At 51.4% G+C, this 12500-nt stretch overlaps 1 protein-coding gene across 1 annotated transcript; it reads left to right on the top strand.

Moving 5' to 3' along the window:
- The first annotated feature begins 2632 nt into the window (after positions 1 to 2632).
- mepceb (methylphosphate capping enzyme b) lies at positions 2633 to 10506 on the top strand. Its single transcript, XM_079589445.1, has 5 exons — positions 2633 to 3974; positions 4594 to 6011; positions 6125 to 6343; positions 7145 to 7268; positions 10009 to 10506. Exons 2-5 carry the CDS (start codon positions 4602 to 4604, stop codon positions 10062 to 10064), a joined length of 1809 nt encoding a protein of 602 aa, XP_079445571.1. The 5' UTR covers positions 2633 to 3974; positions 4594 to 4601; the 3' UTR covers positions 10065 to 10506.
- The last annotated feature ends 1994 nt before the right edge of the window (positions 10507 to 12500 follow it).

The following is a 12500-nucleotide window of genomic DNA, read 5'->3' as shown; positions in this document are numbered from 1 at the left end:
GCAGAATTCAGGCATCCGCTGTTCTGGCGTCCCTCCACCTCCCCAACTCCACCTGCAGAATTCAGGCATCCACTGTTCTGGCGTTCCTCCACCTCCCCAGCTCCACCTGCAGAATTCAGGCATCCGCTGTTCTGGCGTCCCTCAACCTCCCCAACTCCACCTGCGAATTCAGGCATCCGCTGTTCTGGCGTTCCTCCACCTCCCCAACTCCACCTGCAGAATTCAGGCATCCGCTGTTCTGGCGTCCCTCAACCTCCCCAACTCCACCTGCAGAAATCAGGCATCCGCTGTTCTGGCGTCCCTCCGCCTCCCCAACTCCACCTGCAGAAATCAGGCATCCGCTGTTCTGGCGTCCCTCCGCCTCCCCAACTCCACCTGCAGAATTCAGGCATCCGCTGTTCTGGCGTCCCTCCACCTCCCCAACTCCACCTGCAGAAATCAGGCATCTACTGTTCTGGCGTCCCTCAACCTCCCCAGCTCCACCTGCAGAATTCAGGCATCTACTGTTCTGGTGTCCCTCCACCTCCCCAACTCCACCTGCAGAAATCAGGCATCCGCTGTTCTGGCGTCCCTCCACCTCCCCAACTCCACCTGCAGAAATCAGGCATCCGCTGTTCTGGCGTCCCTCCACCTCCCCAACTCCACCTGCAGAATTCAGGCATCTACTGTTCTGGTGTCCCTCCACCTCCCCAACTCCACCTGCAGAATTCAGGCATCTACTGTTCTGGCGTCCCTCCACCTCCCCAACTCCACCTGCAGAAATCAGGCATCCGCTGTTCTGGCGTCCCTCCACCTCCCCAACTCCACCTGCAGAAATCAGGCATCTACTGTTCTGGTGTCCCTCAACCTCCCCAGCTCCACCTGCAGAATTCAGGCATCTACTGTTCTGGTGTCCCTCCACCTCCCCAACTCCACCTGCAGAAATCAGGCATCCGCTGTTCTGGCGTCCCTCAACCTCCCCAGCTCCACCTGCAGAATTCAGGCATCTACTGTTCTGGTGTCCCTCCACCTCCCCAACTCCACCTGCAGAAATCAGGCATCCGCTGTTCTGGCGTCCCTCCACCTCCCCAACTCCACCTGCAGAAATCAGGCATCCGCTGTTCTGGCGTCCCTCCACCTCCCCAACTCCACCTGCAGAATTCAGGCATCTACTGTTCTGGTGTCCCTCCACCTCCCCAACTCCACCTGCAGAAATCAGGCATCCGCTGTTCTGGCGTCCCTCCACCTCCCCAACTCCACCTGCAGAATTCAGGCATCCGCTGTTCTGGCGTCCCTCCACCTCCCCAACTCCACCTGCATAATTCAGGCATCCGCTGTTCTGGTGTCCCTCCACCTCCCCAACTCCACCTGCAGAATTCAGGCATCCGCTCTTCTGGCGTCCCTCCACCTCCCCAACTCCACCTGCAGAATTCAGGCATCCGCTGTTCTGGCGTCCCTCCACCTCCCCAGCTCCACCTGCATAATTCAGGCATCCGCTGTTCTAGTGTGTGTGTGTGTGTGTGTGTGTGTGTGTGTGTGTGTGTGTGTGTGAGGGAGTGTGTATGTGAGTGTGTGTGTGTGTTTGTCTGTGTGAGGGAGTGTGTGTGTGTGTGTGTGTGTGTGTGTGTGTGTGTGTGAGGGAGTGTGTATGTGAGTGTGTGTGTGTTTGTCTGTGTGAGGGAGTGTGTGTGTGTGTGTATGTTTGTAAGAGAGTGTGTTCATGTGATTTATGAGGACACAAATGTTTATAATTACGTGAATTACAACTTAAACGTGTTTTATAAGGACATTTCATAAATCCTCGTAATTCAAATAGCTTAAAAACAGTAAAAACTATGTTTTATAAAAAAATTAAAAATGCAGAATGTTTCCTGTGAAGGGCAGGTTTAGGGATAGGGGCAGTGTGTGTGTGTGTGTGTGTGTGTGTGTGTGTGCATGTGTGTGTGTGTGTGCGTACGTGTGTGTGTGCAAATGTGTGTGTGTGTGTGTGTGTAAAGAAGTGGGTAAGAAAAACAATTATGTTCTGATAAATCTTAATTCTAACATTAAAAAGTCGCAGGGGGGTATTAAGGCCTTCTGTGCATCTGAAGCGCTTCTTAAATAACGTCATGATAAAGAGAGCCTCACAGGACAGACTCCACAGCACTGGAACCATTCGCTTGGAGCAATGATAGCCTATAGTGCCTGATGATAGTTCAGTTTTAAAAAACCAAGGCTATAAATACGTGAATCTGCGATGTGAAAATACTTACCGTAACTCTTAATGTGGCTTAATGATCGAAAACAAGCGGAGAAAACCATTTTTCTCTCACATTGCTCTTGTCATAAACACACTATCCACTGCTGACACATCGGCAGGTAATCGACGCGTGGAAAGAGTGTTGTTACGTTAAACGTTTCTCCCCCATAAAACAACACAGAAAACACTCTGGACTACGGCGGGCTAAGAACAAAACTCAGGCGTACAGGCCACAGTTATTAATAAAAATACATTTACAGGGAATCAGATTAGCGAGTCGATTAGCGTGGATTAGCGCGTTTGGTTGATGTTCCGGGCTCTGCTTCCCGTCATCAGGGTGTTAAATAAGTTTTCAGTGATATCTTCCAAAGATTTCTGAATTTTGGCGCAATTTCTTCTCTATATAGTGTCGATACGGCCACTAATACACTAAGTTTCGCCATGATGGCATGTGTGGAAGTATTTAAAACAAGTATGTGACAGCTAGCCCCGCTCACCCCTATTCAACATTGTCCATCTCCCATAAACCAGTATCACATAAACAAGACCATTGTGTCAGTTATTGTAAAATCTTGTAAAAAATAAAAATAATAAGAATAATAGAACTTGGGACAAAAATACATTTTCTGAAAATTCCATAGACAGTATATAACAGGGAAATTCTTATTTCTCTTGTTTTGCAGCAGGATCAGAGAACAGGACTACATTTCCCAGAGTTCTCCTCCTCCTGCAGAAACGAGGGAGGGTGTCTTTAAAACTCACTATCGAATTAATGTATTATATTGCATAATGTCAGTGTCACATAACGCGTGTTTCCAGCTTTATTCGGTCATTATCCGCGGTTCTTCGCGACGCGTCAGTTTCGTGCTGAGGAACTCAGTCGGGGCTAGTTTACACATGTGACGGTGCCTGAGTCGAGTTCACGCTGTTCCCGAGCCAGCGCGATGGGGTTTTCACAGGTCATAAATCATATCATAGTTAAATATTCAATGTAATTTTTGTCCTCGGCAAGTGATATTTGTTGATATTGATGATATTGATTAGTTTCTGTCGGGTCAGCACAGGCAGTCCGCTGGATACCTATTCAGCGAGGAGGGGCGGTGACGGAAAGCACATGCCTTCATTTGGAGCTTCACTATTGGCCGTTTAGGGGGCCTTAGTGAATATCCTGCCCTCTGATTGGCGGAGGCGGCTGTCCCTCAGTCTCGGTGTGTGCTGGAATATATAAGCGCGTGAGTCTGCTGTGCCACCGCGCGAGATGGAGCAGTGCGAGCTCGCGCATTCATGAGCTTTCGAGAGATCAAACTCTGTATTTAATCATCAATATTTTGAGAAGTACATTTCATACTAGAGTATCTCTAATGCAGATAGATGGCGGATCTGTCGCAAAACATAGTGTACCAGTGCGTTATTTAGGAGTGATTTTCGCTTACTTGTTTACGAAAGAAAGGCGGAGAAACGATCGCGCTTAGAAGTGTGCGTGTGTGTGTGTGTGTGAGTGAGTGCGCGCGCGCGCGTGCGTATGTGTGTGTGTGTTAAAGAACTTGTGTTTGTATTAGATAGGGGCGGGAGCTTCTGGGACTCTCGTTTCTGAGGCATTATTCATGAGCAGTGCGGTAGACCCTCCTGGGGGTGGAGTTATTCAAATTAGCAGGGGGGAGCCAAGGGCGTGGCGGTGTTGAGTGTCAGATGTAACACGTGGATCACAAGCACATCAATGTACATCAAACTACTATACTGAAGGATCGCTAGTCAAGTAAGTACGCTTCACCCGCTTGCCTGCTAGGAAGTAGAACTTAAAGCTTATTTCCTCCTCGGACTAAAAAGTAAAACTGCATTTTGTGTCAGAATTCTGACCTTTTTCTCCCGCAGTTCTACATATGGCAATTGTGAGGAAAAAAGTCAGAATTTTTACATTAAAGGTCTTAGCACACGGAGTCTGACATTTTTGTGTTTTTTCGTATTCGTCATTCAGTGGCTCTGAATTGTCAAAACGCCCCTCTAAATGCAAAAACACAGAAAATCGAACCCAATACGAATTTTTCTTTCAGAGGTTATGACACAACGTGAGGTTTATTTTTTAATGTGCGAGAATTTTGGACTCAGTGTGTAAGGACCATAAAAGTCGCAGTAGTCCTTTAAAATGTTCTCATTCTGTGGCAGAAGCTAATGTGTTTTGAACTGTTGTAGCGGATGCTAATGTGTTTTGAACTGTTGTAGCGGATGCTAATGTGTTTTGAACTGTTGTAGCGGATGCTAATGTGTTTTGAACTGTTGTAGCGGATGCTAATGTGTTTTGAACTGTTGTAGCGGATGCTAATGTGTTTTGAACTGTTGTAGCGGATGCTAATGTGTTTTGACCTGTGTTTTCCTAGGCTGATGGATGTGGAGCGTGATGTCCGTGCAGAGTGAGCTTCCGGCTGCTAGCTGTCACGCTCCGTCTCCGCTGTTAACATCCGTCCCGGAGCAGGTGACCGCTAACATGGTGCTAACCGAACTCGCCGCTAATCACGTGACCCCTCAGGACGGGGTCAACCACGACAGACCCTTCCAGATGAAGAGCAGCCTGCAGACTCTGGGCGAGACGCCGGCGCCACAGAAGCTCAACAAGCGCCGCTTTAGCATGAACGTGGGGTTTAAACATCCGAGTCTTGGGAAACGCAGGCGCCGCGCTAACTCCGAAAGCGACCCGGTGCTGCCTTCAAACTTCCTGATGGGTGGGAACATCTTCGACCCACTGAACCTCAACAGTCTGTTGGACGAGGACGTTAGCAAGGCGCTCAACGCAGAGACGCCCAAATCATCGCCGCTTCCCTCCCGGAGCCGCGAGCCGGTGGAGATCCTGATCCCGAAAGACATCACGGACCCGCTGAACCTGAGCTGCGCGGATGCGGCCGCTGGCGTGCTGGTGTCGCCCATGAAGAGCCGACGACGACACCGCAACCGGCATCACCCGGGGGCCGCCGCTGACCTCTCAGATGCGGAGAGGCCAAAGGTCATCGAGAGGTCGACGCTCCCTGACGCGGAGGCTACGGTCGCCGTGGTGCTGAAACCTGTGGAGGAGTCGCCGCGCCCGTACGAGCTCAACACATCAATCAACTGCCGTGACGAAGTGGTGCCGCCCATATTGCCGCGGCGCCGGTCCCACCCCTCCTCGACTAGCTCCGCCCAGTCGTCCAAACACAGGAAGCGTAGACGAACCACCAGCCATTCTGACCGCCTGTCAATCACGCCGACTCCACCCACTAAACGTCAAATCGTGCAGACCTTTCACACTCCTGTTGTAGGTGGAGCCAACAGAGCCCCCCCTCTGGGGGCGGAGCTAACCAAGCAGCAGCGCAAGCCTCAGCGCCGGTTCCAGTACGGAACCTACAGCCGTTACTACGGTTACCGTACTCCGTCGCTGACCGCCGACCCGCGCCTGGCCTTCTTTAAGCCGGAGTGGTTCCGTGGGAAGCGGGTCCTGGACGTGGGCTGCAACACGGGTCACGTGACCCTGGCCATCGCGTGGCACTGGAGCCCTGCCCACATCCTGGGCCTGGACCTGGACGGGGCGCTGGTGCACACGGCCCGGCAGAACCTGCGCCACTTCCTGTCGGAGCTGCAGGACAGGAAGCAGCCAGGCGGGTCAGAGGTCGAGGGGTTGGCGCCGCTCATGGGTCTCCAGCTGGACCGGGCCTCAGCATTACCCAGGTTCCCCATGTCCTTCACTCGCTGCCGCGGGCCCATCGCCACACTTCCCATCATGCCTCACTGCCCCGGCCTCTTCCCCTGCAACCTGTCCTTCCTGCAGGTGTGTGTGCGACTTACATTTACTGATGATGTGTGTGTGTGTGTGTGTGTGTGTGTGTGTGTGTGTGTGTGGTTTATGCCCAGACTGATCTCATGCAGTGTGTGTGTGTTCAGGGCAACTACGTGCCGGACAGCGATGCGTCAGTGATGTCACAGTGTGCCGAGTATGATGTCATCCTGTGTCTGAGTTTGACCAAGTGGGTCCATTTACACTCCGGAGACGCCGGAATCAAGAGACTGTTCCATCGCATCTACAGACACCTGTTACCTGGAGGAGTCCTGATCCTCGAACCCCAGCCCTGGAGCTGCTACAGCCGCCGCAAGAGACTGACGGTACACACACACTCTCTCACACACACACACACACACACACACACACACACACACACACACACACACACACACACACACACACACACCTGTTACCTGGAGGAGTCCTGATCCTCGAACCCCAGCCCTGGAGCTGCTACAGCCGCCGCAAGAGACTGACGGTACACACACACTCACACACACACACACACACACACACACACACACACACACACACCTGTTACCTGGAGGAGTCCTGATCCTCAAACCCCAGCCCTGGAGCTGCTACAGCCGCCGCAAGAGACTGACGGTACACACACACTCACACACACACACACACACACACTTGTTACCTGGAGGAGTCCTGATCCTCGAACCCCAGCCCTGGAGCTGCTACAGCCGCCGCAAGAGACTGACGGTACACACTCACACACACACACACACACACACACACACACACACACACACACACACACACACACACACACACACACCCGTTACCTGGAGGAGTCCTGATCCTCGAACCCCAGCCCTGGAGCTGCTACAGCCGCCGCAAGAGACTGACGGTACACACACACTCACTCACACACACACACACACACACACACACACACACCTGTTACCTGGAGGAGTCCTGATCCTCGAACCCCAGCCCTGGAGCTGCTACAGCCGCCGCAAGAAACTGACGGTACACACACACACACACACACACCTGTTACCTGGAGGAGTCCTGATGTGTGTCTGTGTGTGTGTAAGATTAGTGCTGCTGTGTTTGATATGTGTGTGTGATTAGTGATGTTTGATGTGTGTGTGTGTGTGTTTCAGGAAGAGACCTACAGGAACTACAGCAGCATCAGACTCAAGCCTGACCAGTTCAGCTCCTTCCTCACCGCTGAGATCGGCTTCAGCAGCTACGAGCTAATCGGCACACCGCGCACATGTGCTAAAGGTACATCATCGGGTGTAGACGGGTGCAGGCGGGTGTAGACGGGTGCAGACTGGTGTAGACGGGTGCAGACTGGTGTAGACGGGTGTAGGTGGGTGCAGACGGGTGTAGACGGACGGGTGTAGACGGGTGCAGGCGGGTGTAGACGGGTGTAGGCGGGTGTAGACGGGTGTAGGCGGGTGCAGACTGGTGTAGACGGGTGTAGGTGGGTGTAGACGGGTGTAGACGGACGGGTGCAGGCGGGTGTAGACGGGTGCAGGCGGGTGTAGACGGATGTAGGCGGGGGTAGACGGGTGTTGGCGGGTGCAGACTGGTGTAGACGGGTGCAGACTGGTGTAGACGGGTGTAGACGGGCGCAGACGGGTGTAGACGGGTGTAAACGTACGTAGACGGGCGCAGACGGGTGTAAACGTACGTAGACGGGCGCAGACGGGTGTAAACGTACGTAGACGGGCGCAGGCGGGTGTAGACGGGTGCAGGCGGGTGTAGGCGGGTGCAGACTGGTGTAGACTGGTGCAGACTGGTGTAGACGGGTGTAGGTGGGTGCAGACGGGTGTAGACGGACGGGTGCAGGCGGGTGCAGGCGGATGTAGACGGGTGTAGGCGGGTGCAGACTGGTGTAGACGGGTGCAGACTGGTGTAGGCGGGTGTAGACGGGTGTAAACGCGTGTAGACGGGTGTAAACGTACGTAGACGGGCGCAGACGGGTGTAGACGGGTGTAAACGTACGTAGACGGGCGTTGACGGGTGCAGACGGGTGTAGACAGACGGGTGTAAACGGGTGCAGACGGGTGCGGACGGGTGTAGAGGGGTGCAGACGGACGGGTGTAGACGGATGGGTGTGGACGGGTGCAGACGGGTGTAGACGGACGGGTCCGGACGGGTGTAGACGGGTGCAGATGGACGGGTGCAGACGGGTGCAGACAGGTGTAGACGGGTGTAAACGTATGTTGACGGGTGCAGACGGGTGTAGACAGACGGGTGTAAACGGGTGCAGACGGGTGCGGACGGGTGTAGAGGGGTGCAGACGGACGGGTGTAGACGGATGGGTGTGGACGGGTGCAGACGGGTGTAGACGGACGGGTCCGGACGGGTGTAGACGGGTGCAGATGGACGGGTGCAGACGGGTGCAGATGGACGGGTGCAGACGGGTGCAGACAGGTGTAGACGGGTGTAAACGTATGTTGACGGGTGCAGACGGCTGTAGACGGGTGTAGATGGCTGTAGACGGGTGTTCACGGACGGGTGAAAACGGGTGCAGACGGGTGTAGACAGACGGGTGTAGACGGGTGCAGACGGGTGCGGACGGGTGTAGAGGGGTGCAGACGGACGGGTGTAGACGGATGGGTGTGGACGGGTGCAGACGGGTGTAGACGGACGGAGACGGGCGTTGACGGGTGCGGACAGACGGGTGCAGACGGGTGTAGACGGACGGGTGCGGACGGGTGTAGAGGGGTGCAGACGGGTGCAGACGGGTGTAGACAGACGGGTGTAAACGGGTGCAGACGGGTGTAGACGGACGGGTGCGGACGGGTGTAGAGGGGTGCAGACGGACGGGTGTAGACAGACGGGTGTAAACGGGTGCAGACGGCTGTAGACGGGTGTAGACGGACGGGTGCGGACGGGTGTAGAGGGGTGCAGACGGACGGGTGTAGACGGATGGGTGTGGACGGGTGCAGACGGGTGTAGACGGACGGGTGCGGACGGGTGTAGACGGGTGCAGATGGACGGGTGTAGACGGGTGTAAACGTATGTTGACGGGTGCAGACGGCTGAAGACGGGTGTTGATGGCTGTAGACGGGTGTTCACGGACGGGTGAAAACGGGTGCAGACGGGTGTAGACAGACGGGTGTAGACGGGTGTAGATGGGTGTAGACGGACGGCTGTAGACGGGTGTTGACGGCTGTAGACGGGTGTTGGCGGGCGTAGATGGGTGTTGACGGGCGTAGACGGGTGCAGACGGGTGTAGATGGGCGTAGACGGGTGTAAACGGGCGTAGACGGGCGTAGACGGGTGCAGATGGGTGTAGATGGGTGTAGACGGATGTAAACGGGCGTAGATGGGTGTAGACGAATGTAGACGGGTGCAGACGGGCGTAGACGGGTGCAGATGGGTGTAGATGGATGTAGACGGGCGCAGATGGGTGTAGATGGATGTAGATGGGTGTAGACGGATGTAAACGGGCGTAGACGGGTGCAGATGGGTGTAGACGAATGTAGACGGGTGCAGACGGGCGTAGACGGGTGCAGATGGGTGTAGATGGATGTAGACGGGTGCAGATGGGTGTAGATGGATGTAGACGGGTGCAGATGGGTGCAGATGGATGTAGACGGGCGCAGATGGGTGTAGATGGATGTAGACGGGAGCAGATGGGTGCAGATGGGTGTAGACGGGTGTAGACGAATGTAGACGGGCGTAGACGGGTGCAGACGGGCGTAGACGGGTGCAGATGGATGTAGACGGGCGCAGATGGGTGTAGATGGATGTAGACGGGTGCAGATGGGTGCAGATGGATGTAGACGGGCGCAGATGGGTGTAGATGGATGTAGACGGGAGCAGATGGGTGCAGATGGGTGTAGACGGGTGCAGACGGGCGCAGAAAGAACTAGTACTAAAGAGGAAGAGAGGATCGGTTCTTCTGTCACACACACACACACACACACACACTGACTCATATCAACACGAATTGTTTGACAGACTCTGGTCAGCTGATCCTTAATGTGACGTCTGCTCTGCTCTCCAGGGCTCCAGCGGTCGCTGTACCTGTTCCACAAAGGCCCCGCCTCCAGCAGGAAGTGAGCTTCAGGAAGAGCGATGGAACTGTCGTGGGATCTTCTGATTGAAGCAACACACACTCTTTGGTGTTGGTAGTGTTGTGCTGAGGTTTGTTCTTCCCGTGCCCTACAGCTGGACTACTTCCTGTTTGCTCGGTTTTTAACTGTTATTGGTGTCAGAACTGAGACTCTTTGACCTCTGGGTCACGTGAGCGTGAGTGTGTGTCACGTGTGACGCGATCCGACGACACACAGCTGTTCTTCCACATGTGCTAATAAACCTGATGAGTTTCTGGTGTGTGATCGTGCCTGATTTCCTCCGACTGCGGCTTGTCTTGCATTTAGTTTGATCAAATTTAAGGTCATACAATTTCTGAAATGGTGTAAGAAAAGTCAAAATGAACATTTCAAGAGGTTCTAAATTTGGAGATGGAATCGCTATATTAAACTTCAGAAGGCTTTGATTTGCTCGAAGTCTTGATGTGGTTTCCATGCTTGAATGTTGAATATATTCCCCATATTCTCCGGTGTTGCGGCTCCTCTTCTAATGATGTCCAGTTCACCAAAGTTTGCATTTGCCGTTTCTTCTTTTGCCCATCCTTCGGCGCTCCGTGAGTCCACCAGTGCAGCTTTAGCAGAAGAACTGAACTGAGAACGGTGTGCCTGCCGAGGGCTTCATAATGGGGCAAATGTATGTTTCTGATGTCTTTTGCTGAAAAGCATAAAGTATAACACAGTACCGGTATTGAACGTGTGGGTGAGGTTCTGGAGTCGGCACCAGTGAGTGCACACGGCAGCGGCCGACGGGTACAGCAGTTCTCCAGTCACCAGTGCGCTGGACCGAGGACACCGTCCGGCACGAAATCACAGGTTTTTATAATGGTTTCTCATGGTTTATGTAAGAAGGTGAGTTGATTAAGACTAGTTTATTCACTATGTATGCATTAGACATGTTCAACATTCACGTTTCACGCCATTATTGGGTGCTTTTTTGAATAGACATGAAAATGGACATTCCGAACTTACATGTTTGTAATTCAAGAATTCAATTCAATTCAAATTTATTTGTATAGCGCTTTTCACAATACATATTGTTTCAAAGCAGCTTTACAGAAAATGCATTTTAAAAATATACATACAAAAATACAGTTAGTTAATCATAAATTTAGGGCATAACATATCGCCGGCGTTGGGTCGTCTCTTCACAGGCGATTCGAGTGTAAATAAGACGGTCGATAGGCGAGACCACGCGTGCAAATGCTAGCGGGCTAACGTTAGAGATAGTAACGGAAGTTCGGAAAGTTGGATATAACTAGCGATATCAAAGCAATCCGATTGTTTTTTATAAAGAGTAGTATCGGAGATATGTTCACACGCTGGAAAAATAGAAAATGCTCGTTTATAAATGAGTGTAAAGACGAAAATCAAGGATTTATAAATCAATTCGACGGAGCTCCAAACACAAACAACGCGCTCAGTCGCGACGCATGCGCAGATATTGGTCTATATTAAAAGAATGCTTTTAATATAGATGTAAGATTCGTCTTGTTTAAAAGAAGACATTTAGATTTTTGAAGAAGTGAAATAAATTAAGAAAGTGAAACAGAAAAAGTTATAGAAGTTTGAGTATATGAAAATGTACAATATAAAATTTTTTATTATTCATATTTTATATAAAATATATTTTTCAAAAGCTGGTGGACTCTAAAACTGCAAAAAAATCAAAGCCAAAAATCTGAACAAGTTATTCTTCAAATGTTAGGTTGATGTCTTTCAGTGAGATGTAGTTTGGGCGCAGTACCACACTTCTCCACTAGTGGACATTACTGCCCATATAAGGGCGCCTCTATTTATATATATGTGTTTTTTCTTTATATTTCAAAACAAATGTCAGACCTTTTTTTTTTTAATAATTGAACGGATGCTATCTTTTGAACTCTTGGCATGAAAACAAACTGAGGTTTCTACCATTCTTTCATGATTTTTCATTTATCACTATTTCAAAATAAAGGTCTGAACACGCCTCAGGAGTAATAAAATATTCTTGTTGCAAATTGATAAATTACAGCTTCTCTGTAATTTATTTTGAAAATCAGTCACCAAATATGAAAACTAGAGACTGTAAGCTTTCAAATGATATATAGTTTGTCAAGATTAGTTTAGGTTTAGTATAGGATATTACTGATGTAAATGTGTAATGACTGGGCCTGTATGAGTCCGGATTATTGTTATTAACATGAGCCGCTTCGGAAAGGCAGAGACGGAAGTGTTGCTGTCATTTATAGTAATATCTTCAGTATCATCTCACTTCCTCAAAATGAACATTTTCTCCTGTATCCCATTCTTCCATTATCCAGAACAGCAGTTGAAAGGTTTGTTCGAGCGGCGCCCTCTACTGGACACATTTGCCGAAGCCAGAAGCTTATTATTTCACTTTTGGTGTGTAACGCAATATTGTTTT

Source organism: Phoxinus phoxinus (assembly GCF_949152265.1).
Source record: "Phoxinus phoxinus genome assembly, chromosome: 18".
In the NCBI taxonomy this organism is placed as follows: domain Eukaryota; kingdom Metazoa; phylum Chordata; class Actinopteri; order Cypriniformes; family Leuciscidae; genus Phoxinus; species Phoxinus phoxinus.
Note: the sequence above shows the minus strand (reverse complement) of the source record. Positions and strands in the feature narration are given on the sequence as shown.